Here is an 18904-nt window from a genome sequence, read left to right as displayed (position 1 = left end):
CAGTGAGACCAAGAACCCACCAATTCTGGACACACTGAGACTTCACTAAAGTTGTTTATCAGCTTAAGAAGCTTTTGGGCTGAGATGATGGGGTTTCTAGGTATAGGATAATGTCATACGCAAACAAAGATGAATTGACTTCCTCTCTTCTTACTTGAATACCCTTTATTTCTTTCTCTTGCTTGATTGTCCTGGCCAGAACTTCCGACACCATGTTGAATAGGACTAGTGAGACAGGGCATCCTTGTTTTGTGCCAGTTTTCAAGTGCAATGCCTCCAGTTTTTGCCCATTCAGTATGTTATTAATATGTTATTGACTGTGAGTATGTCATAAATGGCTCCTACTATTTTGAAGTGTTCCTTCAATACCTAGTTTATTCAGTTTTTAACATGAAGGGGTGAATTTTATCAAAAGACTCTTCTGTGTCTAGTGAGATAATTATGTGGTTTTTGTCTTTAGTTCTGCTTATGTTGTGAATTGCATTATTGATTTGCGTATGTTGAACCAGTCTTGCATCCTGGCGATGACGCCAACTTGATTGTGGTGGATGAGCTTTTTGATGTGCTGCTGGATTCAGTCTGCCAATATTTTATTGAGGAATTTTGCGTGAATGTTCATCAGGGATATTGGCCTGAAGTTTTCTTTTTTTGTTGTATCTCTGCCAGGTTTTAGTATCAGGATGATGCTGGTCTCATAAAATGAGTTACGGAGGATTCCCTCCTTTTCAATTGTTCGGAATAGTTTCAGAAGAAATGGCACCAGCTCCTCTTTGTACCTCTGGTAGAATTCTGGACCTGGGCTTTTTTTGGTTGGTAGGCTATTTATTACTCTCTCAATTTCAGAACTTATTATTGGTCTATTCAGGTACTCAACTTCTTCTGGGTTCAATCTTAGGAGGGTGTATGGGTCCAGGAATTTATCCATTTCTTCTAGATTTTTCAGTTTATGTGCACAGAGTTGCTTATAGTATTCTCTGATGGTTGTTTGTATTTCTGTGGGGTCAGTGGTGTTATCCACTTTATCATTTCTGATTGTGTTTATTTGGATCTTCTCTCTTTTCTTCTTCATTAGTCTTGCTAGTGATCTACTATATTGATTTTTTTTCCAAAAAACCAGCTCCTGGATTTATTTTTTGAAGGGTTTTTCATGTCTCTATCTCCTTCCATTGTGCTCTGAGATTATTTCTTGTCTTCTGCTAACTATGAGGTTTGTTTCCTCTTGGTTCTCTAGTTCTTTTGGTTGTGATGTTAGGGTGTTAATTTGAGATCTTTCTAGCTTTTTCATGTGGGCATTTAGTGCTATACATTTTTCTTAATACTGTTTTAGCTACATCCCAGAAACTCTGATACACTGTTTCTTTGCTCTTTTTTGGTTCAAACAACTTCTCGATTTCTGCCATAATTTCATTATTTACCCAGGAGTCATTCAGGAGCAGGTTGTTCAATTTCCATGTAATTGTGTGGTTTTGAGTGGGCTTTTAAATCTTGAGTTCCAGTTTGATTTCGCTGTGGTCTGAGAGACTTTTGTTACGATTTCAGTTCTTTTGCATTTGCTGAGTAGTGTTTTACTTCCAGTTATGTGATCAATTTTAGAGTAACTACCATGTGGTGCTAAAAAAAAAAAAAAAAAAAATGTATATTCTGTTGTTTTGGAGTAGAGTTCTGCAGATATCTATCAGGTCCACCTGGTCTAGAGCTGAGTTCAAGTCCTGAATATATTTGTTAATTTTCTGTCTCAATGATCTGTCTAATACTGCCAGTGGGGTATTAAAGTCTCCCATTATTATTGTGTAGGAGTCTAAGTCTCTTTGTAGGTCTCTGAGAACTTGTTTTATTAATCTGGGTGCCCCTGTATTGGGTGCATATATGTTTAGGATAGTTAGCTCTTCTTGTTGAATTGAACCCTTTAACATTATATAATGCCCTTTTTTGTCTTTTTTGAACTTTGTTGGTTTAAAGTCTATTTTATCAGAAGCTAGGATTGCAACTCTTGCTTTTTTCTGCTTTCCATTTGCTTGGTAAATTTTCCTCCATTCCCTTATTTTGAGTCTTTGTGTGTCTCTGCACATGAGATATGTCTCTTGAATACAGCCCACCGATGGGTCTTGTCTTTGTATCCAGCTTGCCATTCTGTGTCTTTTAATGGGGCATTTAGCCTATTTACATTTCAGGTTAATATTGTTATGTATGAATTTGATCCTGTCATCATGATGCTGGTTGGTTAATTTTGCAGACTTGTTAATGTAGTTGCTTCATAGTGTCATTGGTCTGTGTACTTCAGTGTGTTTTTGTAGTGGCTGGTAATGGTTTTTCCTATCCATATTTACTGTTTCCTTCAGGAGCTCTTGCAAGACAGGCCTGGTGATGACAAAATCCCTCAGCATTTGTTTGTCTGAAAAAGATTTTATTTCTCATTCGCTTTCGAAGCTCAGTTTGGCTGGATATGAAATTCTGGGCTGGAATTTCTTTTCTTTAAGAATGTTGAATATGGGCTCCTAATCTCTTCTGGCTTGCAGGGTTTCCGCTTGGGGTCCACTGTTAGTCTGATGGGCTTCCCTTGGTAGGTGAACTCGCTTTTCTCTCTTGCTGCCCTTAACATTTTTTCCTTCATTTCAACTTTGGCAAATCTGGCGATTATATGTCTTGGCATATATCTTTTCATGGAGTATCTTAGTGGGGTTCTCTGGATTTCCTGAATCTGAATACTGGTCTGTCTTACTAAGCTGGCGAAGTTCTCCTGGATGATATCCTGAATTGTGTTTTTCCACTTAGTTCCATTCTCCCCATCTCTTTCAGGTACTTCAATCCGTTGTAGGTTCCATCTTTTTACACAGTCCTATAATTCTTGCAGGTTTTGTTCATTCCTTTTCATTCTTTATTCTCTAATCTTGTCTACCTGCCTTATTTCAGCAAGATAGTCTTCAACCTCTGATATTCTCTCTCCACTTGGTCAATTCAGCTATTGATATTTGTGTTTGTATCACAAAGTTCTCTTGCTGTGTTTTTCAGACCCATCAGGTCATTTATGTTCCTCTACAGACTGGTTATTCTAGTTAACAGCTCCTATAATCTTTTATCATGGTTCTTAGCTTCTTTGAATTCGGTTAGAACATAATCATTTGGCTCAGTGAAATTAGTTATTACCCACTCTCTAAAGCCTACTTCTGTCAGTTCATCCATCTCAGCTTCAGCCCTGTTCTGTGCTCTTGCTGGAGAGGTATTGTGATCATTTGGAGGAAAAGAGGCATTCTGGCTTCTGAGATTTTCAGCATTTTTGCATTGGTTTTTCATTTTTGTGGATTTATCTACCCTTGATCTTTGAGGCTGATGACCTTTGGATGGGGTTTTTGTGGGGTCTTTTTGTTGATGTTGCTGTTGTTGTTGTTGCTTTCTGTTTTTCTTCTAACAGGCCCCTCTTCTGCAGATCTGCTGCAGTTTGCTGGGGGTCCACTCCAGACCCTGTTCACCTAGGTTATCACCAGTGGAGGTTGCAGAACAGCAAAGATTGCGGCCTGCTCCTTCCTCTGAAAGGTTCATCCCAGAGGGGTACCAACCTGATGTCAGTCAGAGCTCTCCTGTATCAGATGTCTGCCGACCCCCGTTTGGAGGTCTCACCCAGACAGGAGGCACGGGGTCAGGGACCCTCTTGAGGCAGTCTGTCCTTTAGCACACATGCACAAAAAATGCAGACCAGTCTAAGAAAACTCCTTCTTCCCCTTGGAAACCCTACAGCCACTCACCATTCATTTGAGTCCTGAACTGGTGTGCTGTGCTCAGGGAATTGCCCTCATCAGGATCAGCCAATCTCTTCAGAGCTGGCAGGCAAGAAAGATTAAGTCTGCTGAACCTGAGACCACAGCCACCCCTCCCCACAGGTGCTCTGTCCCAGGGAGATGAGAGTTCAGTCTGTAAGCCCCTAACTGGAGTTGGTGGACTTTCTGCAGGGAGGCTCTGCCTACTGAGGAAGGATCTAGAGAAGCAAGTCTGGTCACAGCTGCTTTGCTGCACTGTGGGGAATTCTGCCCAGTCCAAACCTCCCAAACCGCCTACTAAAGCACAGTAATGGCAGCTGCCCCTCGCCCTGGCAACTTGGTCATTCCAGGCAGATTCCAGACTGCTGTGTTGGTAATGGGGATTTCAAGCCAGTAGTTCTTAGCTTACTGGCCTCTATAGGAGTAGGAGCCACTGAACAAGACAACTTGGCTCCCTAGCTTAAGCCCCCTTTCCAAAGGAGTGGATGCTTCTGTCTCACTGGAGTTCCAGGTGCTGCTGGAGTATGTAAAAAACTCCTGCAGCTCAGTGCCTGTCTGAACAGCCACCCAGTTTTGTGCTTGAGACCCAGGGCCCTAGTGGTGTAGGCTCACAAGGGAATCTCTTGATTTGTGGATTGCAAAAATCCATGGGAAAAGCATAGTAACCCTGAGGGGTGGCACAGGCCCTCGCCACTTCCCTTGGCTGGGGGAGGGAGGTTCCCCCCTCTCCGGCCCCGCTCCTCCAGGCTCCATGCACTTTCCGGATGAAGCAATGCCCCACCCTGCTTCTGCTCATTCTCCCTGGGGCGTGCCCAATGCCTAGCCAGTCCCAGTGAGATGAACTGGGTACCTCAGTTGGAAATGCAGAAACCTCCTGCCTTCTGTGTTGGTCTCCCTGGGAGCTGCAGACCGGAGCTGTTTCTATTTGGCCATCTTGGCCCCTCCCCGCATCTTCCCTTTGTTCCACAAGAGATCGTTAAACTGATAGCAGAATTTTAAAAAATGACAATGGTTATTTTAAAAACAAAGTCAAAATACTGGGGTAACAACCCCTTTGAGAAAAAAAAAATAGTTCAGAGCAGTCTGAGCTATGTGAGGTACTCAGGCCCAGAAAGACATGAGTATGGAACTTCAGTCATTGCCCTCAACCCCACAAGACCCCACCCCCAGCCTCCACCACACCCATGCCTGGGGCAATTGTTTAAAGTCATTTTGTTCCTGACCAGCTGTACAGCCAATCAACAGCTTGTGTTATTTTAATATAAATTCTTGGTAAACAACTCAAAATCTGCCTCTTCTTTTCCGTTCAAAAAACACTTATAACTGCTGTTAATTGAAGCATATATTCAGGGCCATTTGGATCTATGATCCTGGGTTGCAGTCCTCAAGCTTCGCCTAAACAAACTCTGCTTATATTAATTTTGCCTCAGTTTCTTCCTTTTAGGTTGACACTTTCATATTCTGAGAAAGCAGCAAATCAGAGTATTGGTTCCTTTGACTGTAAAATGCATTAATATGATTTTTTTCATGAAAAGAAAAGCCCTTGATAAATCGAAGTGGATAGAAGTTGAGGCAAAAGGGAACTAAATTGCTCTACATAATAAAACAGAGGCATTCAAGTTATTTGGGGAGGGGTGTCCAGAGAAAAGTAAGAACCTGAAACTGGGTGAAGTATTTATAATAGCTGAGGATGTTTTGAGGTTCTAAAATCCAAAGGAAACTGTATATTAAAATCACAAAACTGCACCTATGGGGATATTTTTCCCCCAGAGCCCAGTTTAAGTACAAGCTTCTTTGATGCTCGACTGTGCTAAGTGGTTTTGTTGGAGTAGGTAGCTAGGCAGACATGAGTAGGGCAGGAGAGGGCCCTCCTCAGGAATGTCAGGCAACCATCAGGTGATAGGCAGTTGTTAAACAGTCTCTCCAAAATAATAATTGGTCACAGCCAGTGCCACGGAAAGGCAGTCTCCCAACAGACAGCAAACTCCTGGTGATCAGCAGCTTCCCCATAAGGTCTCAGAAGTTGGGCTAGTGGGCTCAAGCATGTGCACTAACAGACCAAATGGCAGAGTTTAACTGGTAATATGACCTTCCTCTGGGAACACTTGACTGGTAAGAGAAAAATGCCTCAGATGAGCATGCACACAACTTCAGTAAACACACTGCACATGCAGCCCCTCCCAAGTGCTGGCAGGCCACTGAGCATGGAAACAGTCCACTCCAAGGGAAGAATCAAGGGAGAAGAAATGCAAACCTCAGAACCCTTCCAATGTATAAAAACCCAAGTCAAGAGTCAGATGGGGCATTTGGATCTCTCAAGTTGCCCGCTTGGCCCTCTTCCAAGTGTACTTTACTTCCTTTCATTCCTGCTCTGGAATTTTTTAATAAACTCTCACTCTTGCTCTAAAACTTGTCTCAGTCTCTCACTCTACCTTAAGTCCCTTAGCTGAATTCTTTCCTCCAACGAGGCAAAAATCCAGTTTGCTGCAGATCCGATGATTCAGTGCTGCTAACAGGTACACGTTTTCCACTTCACCCCCTGCTCCCACTGTAGCCCTTTGTGGGACCATCTGTGTGGAAATTTCTATTTTCAATTTTTCAATTAATATGAGCCAAATCCTTGTTTCTGGTCCCTACACAAAGGTTAAAATTCCAGTGCCTAAGTCAACTCCACTGAGCATCTGAGTTCATCTATCAGTTCATAGTCTTACTGCCCCAGTTTTCAGATCCTTCTGCATTTTTGTCCTCTGGGATTTTTCCTGACCTTTGGGTAAACTCAGCTACGCATTTCAAAGGAGTATACCAAGTTGCTTCATCTCTTCCAGCTGTTCTAAAGATTTTGTAGTAGGCAAGGCTTCAGGTTACCTAGTCTGCCACCTTGTGAAAAAAAAAAGAGGTTACTCATAAAACGGCTAGATGCAAAACTATGCCCAGGATCAGCACCTTCTCCGCAGCAGAACCCTCAACATTTACAAAATGATGAGTTTAGTTACATCTTGGTGACTTAAAGAATAAATGAGGTTACAATAAGAAGCACTTTAGTGGTGTAAGGAACTGAGGTGCAGAAAGAGAGTCAAATTTGGGACAAGTTTTTTCCTCGTGGTGCTACAAATACGGATTGTCCGAGCTTTGATCCTTTTTAGCTCAACCAGCTAACTTACCTCTTTCCCTCTCCATCTGACTGCCTTTCAGCTTGGCTCCCTAGAGATGTCTAAAGCCGTAAGAGTTAGTGCATACTTCAGGGAATCCACTGTAATGAGGAAAACAGGAGCCAGGCAACTCTGGGCTAAAAACTCTTGAAGTTCTGGTCTAGATAAACCTAGGGATTTTTTTCTCTATAGTAAGAGATCATGAGACCCCAGCTTAGATTAAATTTATATCCATTCCTAAAATTGGCACACATGCACAAAAAACGCAGACCAGTCTAAGAAAACTCCTTCTTCCCCTTGGAAACCCTACAGTCACTCATCATTCATTCTAGTCCTGAACTCCTCCAGTTTGGAAAGGAATCCTAAAGTACAGTAACACAGATCCAGCCATCACAGGAAATTCTTGAAACCCTTTTGGAAATAATTCTAGGCCAATATTCCTAGAGAGACTCATAAACAAAGAAACATTGGACTCCCCACAAATTCAGTGTAATGCAAATGAGATTCAGTGTAAAGAATCCTGAATTCCTCTCTAGTACCAGGAATCCTCTGATATAAAACCAGTTACTTGTCATGTCTGTGTGCCCACTGTCCTTACTGCACTCTCTGACTCCATTATTCCCTGTGCTACATGGGATGAAGCAATACCTCAGAAAACCTGGTGTGTTCTGGGACAACCCCAACAGCACAGTTGTATCCATTTGCTCTAAGAACTGATTTTCCTCCAAGTTTACACTCCTATTGCAATGTGCTCACTTGATCAAATGATGTGTGTCATAAAAGTTAATAATACAACTTTTATAAATGGTGATTTAATTTTTATTTTTTATTTTTCTTTTCAGAGACAGAGTCTTATTGTTTCACCTAGGCTGGAGTGCAGTGACACAATCATAACTCACTGTAACCTGGAACTCCCAAGCTCAAGCAATCCTCCTGCCTTAGCTTTCCAAGTAGCTAGGACTACAGGGCGTGCCACCACCCCCAGCTAAGTTTTTTTGTTTTTTGTAAGAGACAAAGTCTCTGTTGCCCAGACTGGTCTCAAACTTCTGGCCTTAAATGATCCTACGGCCTCAGCCTCCCAAAGCACTGGGATTATAGGCATAAGTCACCATGCTCAGCCTTGATTTATTTTTTCTGCAGAATTAAACCATTTGTCCCTTGCTATGAATTTTTCTAAAATGTGGCACCTTTAATATATCTTCTCATTAAAAGATGAAGATGAGGCATAATGGTGAAGAGTTCAACAGTTACATAAAACTCTGTAAGACTGTATTTAGTCTGAGAATAAAAAAGACCACTTTCAATTTTAGTTAGGCTACACATAAACTGTAGGCTAACTATTCGCTTATTTCCTAAGCATACCTCCTGCTTCTTTCAATTGTCGAATTCTGCTTGAATAACAAAATATAGAGAAAGGCTAATAGACATATGGTGAATGAGTAACAGGGTCAACCATCAATCAGACCTGTGTTCTTTAAACAATAAAGTGGCAAAACCTCTCTAGTCCTCGGTTTCTTGATCTGCAAAATGGAGATAATAACTCCTATTCCACGGAGTCACTGAGAGATGTAATTGAGATAATTCATGCCTGGTGTAAATGCTCAACAACTATTAGCTCTCATTTTATTTCCAGCTATTGAGTGCTTTATAGAGTACAAGGAATTATTTATTGCATTTAATTTATTTCTTTCAAATCTGTTCCCTTCCTCAAAATAAGCATTTCCAGTTAGCACAGCCCTCATTAGCTCCAGATAAAAAAACAAGCAGAATTAGATCAAAAGTCAGCTTCTTAGCAAAACATATATTTTATATATTATATAATGTATTATTTCCAGCAATTGCTTTTAAAATGTAGTTTTCACATAGGTTCCTTCTCCTTCTGCTCTCAGTGCTTTGAGTACAAAAAAACTCACAGAGAAACCTTTGGCCGTGTTAGGTAACTCCAACCACTATCCATTCTAGTATCACAGGCACTGCTCCAAGGCTGAGGCATATTCTGACAAGCCATAGGTGAGAGCCTTCAAAATAGACGTGTTATTAAAACTATCATTCTAAGTCCAAGAAATAATTACAAAGTATTTTAATAACTTTCTAGAGCCTGAACATTTTATCTCAAATCACATTCTTGAATTTATCACTTGTTAGTATAAACTAAAATATGAAACATGTGAATGTATTTTTCCCTTTGCTATTCATCTCCTTTAGTGAGGGAAAAACAATGAAATTCTAAATAAGCTTCCCTCTCAGTACTGAACAATGGTGGCCAAAATCTATATGTAACATCAAAACAGTTCCCTGTTTCCCATGGAACTGGACAACAATCCTGCCTAGCCTACATTTAGAAGAAAAGGATATTACCTAGCTTTCTGATCTATTGGGGAAAACAGATCAAAATCTTTCTCAGTAACTATTTCAACACACAACAAATACCTAAAGTGGTTTATTATTGCCACAAATCTAATTTTCATACTAAGCCAATCTCCTTATATTCTGGCCTCAAAACTTACGGAGAGCAGGCCAGACGCAGTGGCTCACGCCTGTAATCCCAGCACTTTGGGAGGCCAAGGCAGATGGATCACCTGAAGTCAGGAGTTCAAGACCAGCCTGACCAACACAGTGAAATCCCATCTCTACTAAAAAATACAAAAATTAGCCAGGCATGGTGGCAGGCACCTATAATCTCAGCTACTTGGGAGGCTGAGTAGAACTGCTGGAACCCGGGAGGCAGAGGTTGCAGTGAGTGAGCCAAAATCATGTCATTGCACCCCAGCTCTGACCGACAACAGCGAGATTCCGTCAAAAAAAAAACAAAAAAACAAAAAACAAAACAAAACAAACAAACAAAGTTACTGAGAACAAACCAAGAGGAAATTATACTGAAAGACCAATCCTTGTGTTTCATTATATAATGAAAGAAAGAGTTAAGAAACTTAGAAAAATTATACATCTACTTGTTAGTACATCTTCATGCCTGACTGATTTGATAAGTATATATCACAAGCTAGGAGTCAATACAGGGTGGCCCACTTTTTTTTTTTTTTTTGAGAAGGAGTCTTGCTTTGTTGCCAGGCTAGAGTGCAGTGGCACAATCTTGGCTCACTGCAACCTCTGTTTCCCAGGTTCAAGCAGTTCTCCTGCCTCAGCCTCCCAAATAGCTGGGACTAGAAGCCCACACCACCACACCTAGCTAATCTTTGTATTTTTAGTAGAGACGGAGTTTCATCATGTTGGCCAAGATGGTCTCGATCTCCTGACCTTGTGATCTGCCCGCTTCAGCCTCCCAAAGTGCTGGGATTACAAGCATGAGCCACCGCGCCCAGCTGTGGCCCACTTTTAAAACAACCTATTAATAACAAAAGTCTCTCTCTCACAGGACTGTCAAGAGAGTTAAAGAAAATGCCTCCTGTACCAAACACTTTTATTTAGCCAGGCATTGCAGACCAATGAAATTGCAAACCTGGAAACCTTCATCTTAGCCCCACTCTATGAATCATTTGAATATACGCAAATCAATAAGATTTCCTGAGTCTTATACCCACTTGTCAGTATAATGAAATTAGCACCTGCCCTCCCACCACCCTATACAAAAGTCCTAAAGGATAAAGAACAAAATCTAAATATTGTAATGCAGTATACGCTTCCTGGAAAAAAAAATTTAATGTCTTAGGTAAGAAAAATACACAAAATACTCCTTTTTCTTAGGGCAGAATATTTGTAAAGCAGACAGACTACTATAAGCTAAAAAATTCTTAAATTCTTTTGAGTTTCAAACATAACACTCACCACAGTAGAAAGGGGAAATATAACCTACCCCATGTTTCCATCCATCAGAAGAATCGTGTTGTATATGTGAGAAAATATGAAGAGAAAGAGAATTGTGCTGAAGAACATTGTCATCCATGACCCATGATCCTCTCGAAACATTTTTAATCGGAGCAACTGACCTGAAATACAAATATTATTAAATATTAATGTACATTGTAACTCAAAATTCATGGATCTTTGCTTTATTTTTATGAATCTCTACTGTCTCATTATATTCTGAAGTCTTTGCCATAGGACTGCCTTATGAGTAAAGCCACAATATAATGTTCCTTTTGATCTTTTGTAAATAAATGATCATAAATAAAGTCCAAGACGATCCTCATATCACATATCATCCTAGAGTAAATAGTACTAATCCAAGAATCTAGTGTTCAGAAATAGTACATTATGCTAGCATGAAAACAAGATGAACTACAGCCCTACTTAGCTGCTACTTTTTATTTTACAAATATGTTTTTGGTTCACACTGAAACTACTTAAGGCAAATGGTAAAGTTGCATGAATCCCATATCGTTTCCCTTTGCTTCTATAGATCCATTCCCAATACTGGCCAGATGATAAAACCAAGGCCAACCTTACTTATCAGGTCTAATTGTTTAAGGTACATGAAAACTTGAAAGAAAAAATTAAGTCTCTGTTATAAAACACGCAGCTTAGCCTCACTCTTAACACTCATGCCCCTGTACAAGTACAAATACAAGTACATATGAGAGGTGACAGTGTATGTGTTAATGAAGCTAGGTGTGGCTCCTGGCAAAACATAATTTTCACCCTGATGACTAAAATTCCATTTATGAAGACAAATGCTAACGTTAGAGAGAATGTTAAGATGCAAACACCTTAAGGAAGAAACATATATTAAGATGAACACTAAAGTAAAAACTACTAATATAATTCCACCAGAGAAATGTTTTGATTTATGGTAAAGAGAAATGATGGCACTAGTACCCTGAAAGATGAGGAAGGTGAAAAACCTTGGGAGTAAGAAAGATGTGAGCATAGGTCACCCTAGCTTCTCCCGAGATAAACTGTGTCTATTTTACTTACCTCCCTTCCTAAGAATAATAGTGGAGATGACGTGCATACAGGAACTACAATTAAAATAGAATAGACCTGAATCTTACAATAAAATTTCTTACTATAGAAAATATTCCCTTTTTTAATGATATGCCAGTTATGAAATATATGTATGTATTTCTACCTGGAAATTATCTCTCTAGGGACAAACAGTATCTCTCACATATCTCACTGAGCACAGGAAGAAACACTCTTTTAAGATTTAACTATTGAACTTTTCCTTATATCTCACCTTTATGAAACTAGCACTTTAGATTTCATTTGGAAACCAGGCTAACAGAAACATTATCCTAGCTAAAACTTTAGATGGAGGCTAAAAAAGGGGGGGGAAGAGATTTGATTACATCATGCCATGGATTCTTGGCCTATACAAGAGAAGAAAGGTTAAAACTGAAAGGGAGAATGTGACTGTATAACTAAAAGAAGAATGTGGAAAACCTTCCACTAAAACAAATGATACTAGCCCCATAAATTATAAGATCATAGAACCTGCTGATTAATTTAATCAATGATTATGAAAAGCCAGGGATTGTCAAGCCTCCACACAACATACTGACAAGAATATTGTAAAAACATTTTAACCACAGAATGCTTGAGAGTAAAATCACATGCCACAAATATCTTACACTATAAGGAATATTTATTTATTCATTGAACAAATATTTAATATGTGCCTATTACATGCCAGACACAGTTTAAGTGCTGGAGATTCAACTGTAAGCAATGCAGGACAGTGCTTGAAGTCAATTATCATTTAAGTATTTAATGGAATTGTGACCTTACTTTGGACTCATGGACTCTCTTTGTTCAGGGGTCCCTTTTCTGCAACTCCTTTCAGCTTTAGACCAAGACTTATTTATTTAATTCAGCAGTTGATAATGAAGCACTTCAAAGACTGGCAATTAGAGTTCCCTTAAGATTTAAATGTGAATTTCTTTCTTAACATACACGTGTGTCAAAAAAATTCACTAACAAATATACTTTAAAAGTCAAATAATAATGCTGGTGACTTAACAGTGCTTTGCAAATAAAATATTGTGGACTAACTGTACATAGGTGGAAATAATACAAAGTTAGCAAAAAGAGAGATGTAGCAGTACCGTTTATGCTGTCATTGCCAAGCTCATTGTCTACCACTAATTTCAGCCATTAGTGTCATTAGAACAAAATGGTAGGTTACCATGACTTTCATTCGAAGACAACAAGAAAAGTGCTGCAAAATATTAAGTCCAGAACTAGTATGACCCAAGTGTTGAGTCGCATTGTATTATAAAAATTTCCCATAAACTACTTAAAGTTAAGTTAACTCAATAAGTAACCCTCAAATGTTAAGAAACATATACACAAGGACTGCCCTCAGCTCACTGTTCTCACAAAGGACTTCTCCCATGCAATGTAATCAGACCAAGAACCTTGGAACTACCTGAGGATGTCAGATGGAAATACATTGTCTCTGCCCTTTAGGGTGACTATATATGTGGTTTGCCTGAACAGTAGTGGTTTATAATTGTTGTTCTGGCATAAGTATTAATAGTAACCCCTTCCTTTCTTAAGTACGCTTGTTTGGAAGATAAATTATGTGCCACTTTTCCTATAGGTCTATAGGTCCCAGAATTCAGAATTTTATGACTTTCTTTTAGAGGAGTTTCAGGAGACAACCAAGTGACAACAATCCTTACAGGCCAATAGAAGTGAAAAACATCACTAAGAGGGATACATTTCTGACATGGTCAAAAATGATTATTTGAATCACAGATATACTAATATTTGTAAATCTGAGTGTGTATTTATTTTATTAATAAGATCCATCTTGCAGTATATAGACTGTCACCTTCAATACAGTCAAAAAATTAGAAAATATAGCTTAGAACAATCAAAAGCATTAACGCGGGACACAAACCTGCATATGTGAAGAAGGAGAGGGTGGGAGGGCACAGGAATTGATGATTATGAATGTTGGCTAAAGTCCGATGAAATGGCCTAGAACTTCAGAATGTTTTCTGGAAATACAGTAGGTTTAGGAACACTAAGATGTCATAAAATTCTAATGATATAAAAGCACATTTAAATGTGCATGTAAGGGGCCGGGTATGGTGACTCACACCTGTAATCCCAGGACTTTGGAAGGCCCAGGCGGGCAGATCACCTGAGGTCAGGAGTTCGAGATCAACCTGGCTAACATGGTGAAATCCCATTTCTACTAAAAATACAAAACAAATTAGCCAGGCGTGGTGGCGCGTGCCGGTAATCCCAGCTACTTGGGAGGTTGAGGCAGGAGAATCGCTTGAACCTGGGAGTTGGAGGTTGCAGTGAGCCAAGATCGCACCATTGCACTCCAGCTTGGGCCACAAGAGCAAAACTCTGTCTCAAAAAAAAACGAAAACAAACAAAAAAAAAGTGTATATAAAATGAACCTATGTATGTTGTGGAAAATAGAGGCAGACAATTGTGATAGGGAGAATTATGGAGAAACTACTCGGTTTCTTGGCCTTTTTGCTGCTGTGTTCTCTTCACCAAAAGAATGGAAAGAAGATTTTCCTTTCTACCACAGTGCCAGACTTTTTTTATTGAGAGTTCTAGGTCCCTTTTCTTTAGGAGTGATTTTCATATGGAGACCTGTGCAAAGAAATACACTACACAGTCTCAGAGGAGGAGAAGTGTTTGTGTTTCCAGGTAGGAGATGTGGGGAGCCCTACCTCTGGAAGATTGTTAAAGCAGGGTTCAGATAGACCGAGGGCTTCTGGGTTCATAAAGAATACAAGGATTTAGGTCTCCAAGGTGGCAGAGCCTCATTTGGGGATGACCACATGGATATTGGTGAAGGCCAAGGTATCAAGGGTCATGATGACACATTTTGGCTCTGTGTCCCCACTCAAATCTCACCTTGAATTATAATAATTCCCAAGTGTTGTAGGAGGTCCCAGTGAGAGGTAATTGAATCATGGAGGCGAATCTTTCCTGTGCTGTTCTTGTGGTAGTGAGTAAGTCTCATGACAGCTGACGGTTTTATTAACGGGAATTCCTCTACACAAGCCCTCTCTTGCCTGCCACCATGCAAGATGTGACTTTGCTCCTCCTTTGCCTTCTGCCATGATTGTGAGGCCTTCCCAGTCATGTGGAATTGTGAGTCGATTAAATCTCTTTCCTTTATATATTACCTAGTCTTAGGCAAGTCTTTATTAGCAGCATGAGAACAGACTAATACACATGGCTTTGGAAGTCTGAGTTATCAACCTAAGCTAGTCCCAGGGGAATGGTGCCAGTAGGGCAGCCACCCACCTCTATTAGGCACGCAATGACTTAAGTAGATCCCAGGCACCTCAGACAGAGTCATTGTGCCAAAGTGGTAGAAAACCATTACTGAAGCAGCAGTAGGAGAAGGGGTAGAGAAGTAAAAACAAGCTGAAGGAGGCTTTTCAGTATGTGTAGCCCTGGAACTTCTGTAAAACCTTGGTGATAGAAAAGGTGATTTGAAATATTATTAATATTGGACTCTCTGCTTACCTTGGTAAGCAAAAACTCAGAATAAGATTTAATTTAGATGAAAAAGTATGGCATTACACATAAGACCCTAACTAGGAAATATAAAAGGACAAATGAAGGGATTCATTCAAGAGGACTCCAAACTGAAATTAACACTACTGTCCATTAAGTCTTCTGCTCTAAAACCTATATATGATTTGACCCACACATATATACAAGAAACAAATAGAATCTGCAGTTACTTAAAGGAGTATATTTAGTTTGTTGGAGTCAAAAGATATAATAGGCAAAAAATCAGCATAGCAGGCATTCCACATATCAGTAAGAATATTCCTGTTGCAAATAACAAAAGCAAAAACAAAACCTAAACTTCAACTAAAACTAGGTTAAATTATAAGGATTCTTTATTGGCTTCCTTCTCACAATTTCTTTTTTTTTCTAGCTCTGGCTAGAGTGCAATGGTACAGTCTTGGCTCACTGCAACCTCCGCCTCCAGGGCTCAAGTGATTCTCCTATCTCAGCCTCTGGAGTAGCTGGGATTACAGGCACATGCCACCATGCCTGGTTAATTTTTGTATTTTCAGTAGAGATGGGGGTTCACCATGTTGGCTAGGCTGGTCTCAAACTCCTGACCTCAGGTGACCCATCCACCTCGGCCTCCCAAAGTGCTGGGATTACAGGCATAAGCCACTGCATTCAGCCTCTTCTCACATTTTCCATCTTTTTTTCTCAAGTCTGTTCTCAAAATAAAACAATTTTTGCATACAATAGATATTCAGGAAATAATGTAGATCTAGTTTACCTAAAGGAATAGAATGACTTCAAGCAAGACCTGATCCAGTACTCAGACAATATTATCAAGGCTTGATTAACCTCTATTTCCCAGCTCAATTTCCTCAGTGTGGCATCTCATCCTAGCTGGTTCCCATTACTTTCTCCCCCAAGACACATGCACACACCCTTTGTTGTCCCAAGATGACCATAAGAACCTGAGGGCTGCTTCTTCATTGTTGTCCATGGATGAAAAGATAATGCTTTTGCCCTAGCATTTCTAGAGAAAATTACGAGATTCATTCTATTTGTGCTCATTTGGGTCCTGAACCAATTACCCTAGGCAGAGTTATGAAAAGTAATCTAACTAAGTCTTAGGATTAGCTAGGCCTATGCCACCTGCTCCACTCCTACAGCCAGATGAAATTAATTCCCTAGCATCACCTTGACCCCAAATGCAAGTTAAGTTTGGCAAACATGGTATTGAAGAGGGGAGAGCCACAAACAAAAGGCCTCTGGGTCCTTGAGTCACTGCTTGGAACACAGGTGCCTGCCATGTCTTGGGCTTTATGTGAATGAGAAATTCAGCTGGTCTGCAGTTGTTATACATTTTGGAGATCTGTATTACTGCAGCTACCATTATCTTACTGGATCAAAGATGACTGATGGGAAGAGGCCCACAGAAGGCAAGAAAAAATGGGGTTTAAATGGCCCACATGAAGTCTTTATTTCTTTTATCTTTCTTTACATCCCTAGCTCTCAGCATAACACATAATAAAATATTTTCACTGAAATATTGATGAGAAGATTCTAGAAAGAAAATTAAGACCTGCACTCAAGTCCTCCAAAAGAAAAATTCTACAAGTAAAATAGGAAGAAAACACACCTTGCTGGCAATGATGTACTGTTATCTCTCAGTCTGCTCAACCACAGAAGTCCTAATGAGATACAGTAGGAGTGGGATGCAGCTCCTTCTTCACATATTTTTTCTTTTTTCTTCTCTTGTCCTACTGATCTCAAAACCCACACCACTACCTTGCTGACACTATACCTGCTAACCTAGAAGCTTTGGTCATACAAAGAAAATAGCCATTCTATATCGTTCTTCTGTGCTCTTGTAATGTTTAACCAGGCCTTTTACTTAAAGAATTCCAGAAACTGGCCTTAGGAGATCCAAACATCCAACCAAGGTTGTGGGGTGTCCCACCTTGAGAAGGAAGGCTACACAACTGATTTATAGCCTTGCTGCCCCCAGCCAGACCACTAGGTGGCCCATTACCTCAAACCATCACAACCAGATATGCTGTCCTGCATACCCTAGCCCTCACATGCTCTACCCAGCCCAGCCTGCACACCCTCCCCTTGATGTCAGTTTCTGCACATTGCCTAATAAAAAATCCCTACGGCTCTTTTCAGGGAGCCAGCCAGAGAATTCTTATACCTCCACTGTCTCCCTTGAGCTTGAGCACAAGTCCCAAAATAAAGCCTTGTCTGGCTATCTACTTGGCCTTGTGTAAATGGCTATTACACAACAGCCTAAGAGCCTGTGGTCTATAACACTGAGACCCAAAGATTTGTATGCTTTTTGTCTACTATATGTGTGCTACACCTGTCTATAAACTGTAGCACAGTAGAGACCAGATTGATCTTCTTTACCACTATGTCCCCATGGCATAGTACCTGGCACACAGTATGCCTTAAGTTATTTGTCCAATGGATTTAAAAAAAAAAAAAAAAAAACACTATATAAATAAATGAACGACCAATATTCCACTGTATGGAATCCTATCTTTCTAGATCTAGGTCCTGTTATACTTGCCCTCTGAGCCCTTCAGTTCTTTAAGTTGCTCTCCTCCCCAACTTTCTCCCCATCTATGAGTCACCTCCTAAATTCTGTTCCCCCCATTTAGCATGAAACTCCTGCTTCCTTACCAGCCTTTTCATCAACACCATATACATTTCTGTATATCCTAGATGTGTCTTACACATCCCCAGCAAACACCCAACTCTGATGTACAGCTACAATTTGTTTTCTCCAATTTTGACTACTGTGGAAAAAAGTTGCACAACACAGTCGATAAGCCACTACATAATCATAATCCAGAGTTTAGTTGCTATCACAGCACTGCACATTAATGCATCAATGCCTTTCCCTGTCCTTGTCAATTCTCTTTCCTATTCTCCTTAATATCTATTTCAAATTTCATCTCAAAGCTCCCACTGAGCCCCTTTCACTCTTAGAATATGACTCTGGTCTCAATCTCAAGAAGACATCCTTGTCATCAAACATTATTTCCCTCAACTTCCTACCTACTCACATTCATCTACTTATCTACCTTCATGACTATCCTAACTTCCTTCCCTTATTCCTCAAAGGATGCAGCACTCCTCCCAAAGAAGACCCTACTTGTGCCTTTTTAAAACCACAACCCCTCCTCTCTTGGGGGACTTGATCCAGCCATCCTTTTGCTCCTTTGTATATCTGATCTCTCCCTCTCTCCTCATTCTTTTTTCTCCACCTCTGAAGCCTCTTAAGTTGATCCTAAAAATAATGTCCTTGAACTTCCACCCATTCTCCTTGTTTTCTCATCCAGACTTCAAGAAAAAGTAATCTTTATCACACCCACTCACTGAGATCTTACTTGCCATGCAAACATTCCACTGAAATTGTTCTGGCAAATGCAATGACCTCCACCACTTCCAAATCCAGAATAAATATATTCGTCTTTAACTTGCAAGACATCCTGGCTGCATCTGACCTAACAGTTGTTCTCTGTCTCTTTTCACACTACTTCCTCACGTTCCCTAAAATCAAATATGCCATTCTTTTTCTATTTTCCTGCTTTT

The 18904-nt window shown here is 40.1% G+C and overlaps 1 protein-coding gene across 3 annotated transcripts in view; it reads right to left on the bottom strand.

Annotated features, from left to right (window-relative positions):
* The window catches only part of TMEM117 (transmembrane protein 117), a 570252-nt gene that overhangs the window by 457693 nt on the left and 93655 nt on the right, over positions 1–18904 (bottom strand). For all 3 annotated transcript variants that reach the window (XM_008002942.3, XM_008002945.3, XM_008002946.3), the window contains exon 3: positions 10713–10845. In XM_008002942.3, coding sequence (XP_008001133.1) covers positions 10713–10845 — 133 coding nt within the window. The remainder of the gene's footprint in view (positions 1–10712; positions 10846–18904) is intronic.

The sequence above is a fragment of the Chlorocebus sabaeus genome, chromosome 11 (assembly GCF_047675955.1).
Source record: "Chlorocebus sabaeus isolate Y175 chromosome 11, mChlSab1.0.hap1, whole genome shotgun sequence".
Taxonomy (NCBI): Eukaryota; Metazoa; Chordata; class Mammalia; order Primates; family Cercopithecidae; genus Chlorocebus; species Chlorocebus sabaeus.
The sequence above is the reverse complement of the archived record's forward strand: the minus strand, read 5'-3'. Positions and strand labels throughout refer to the sequence as shown.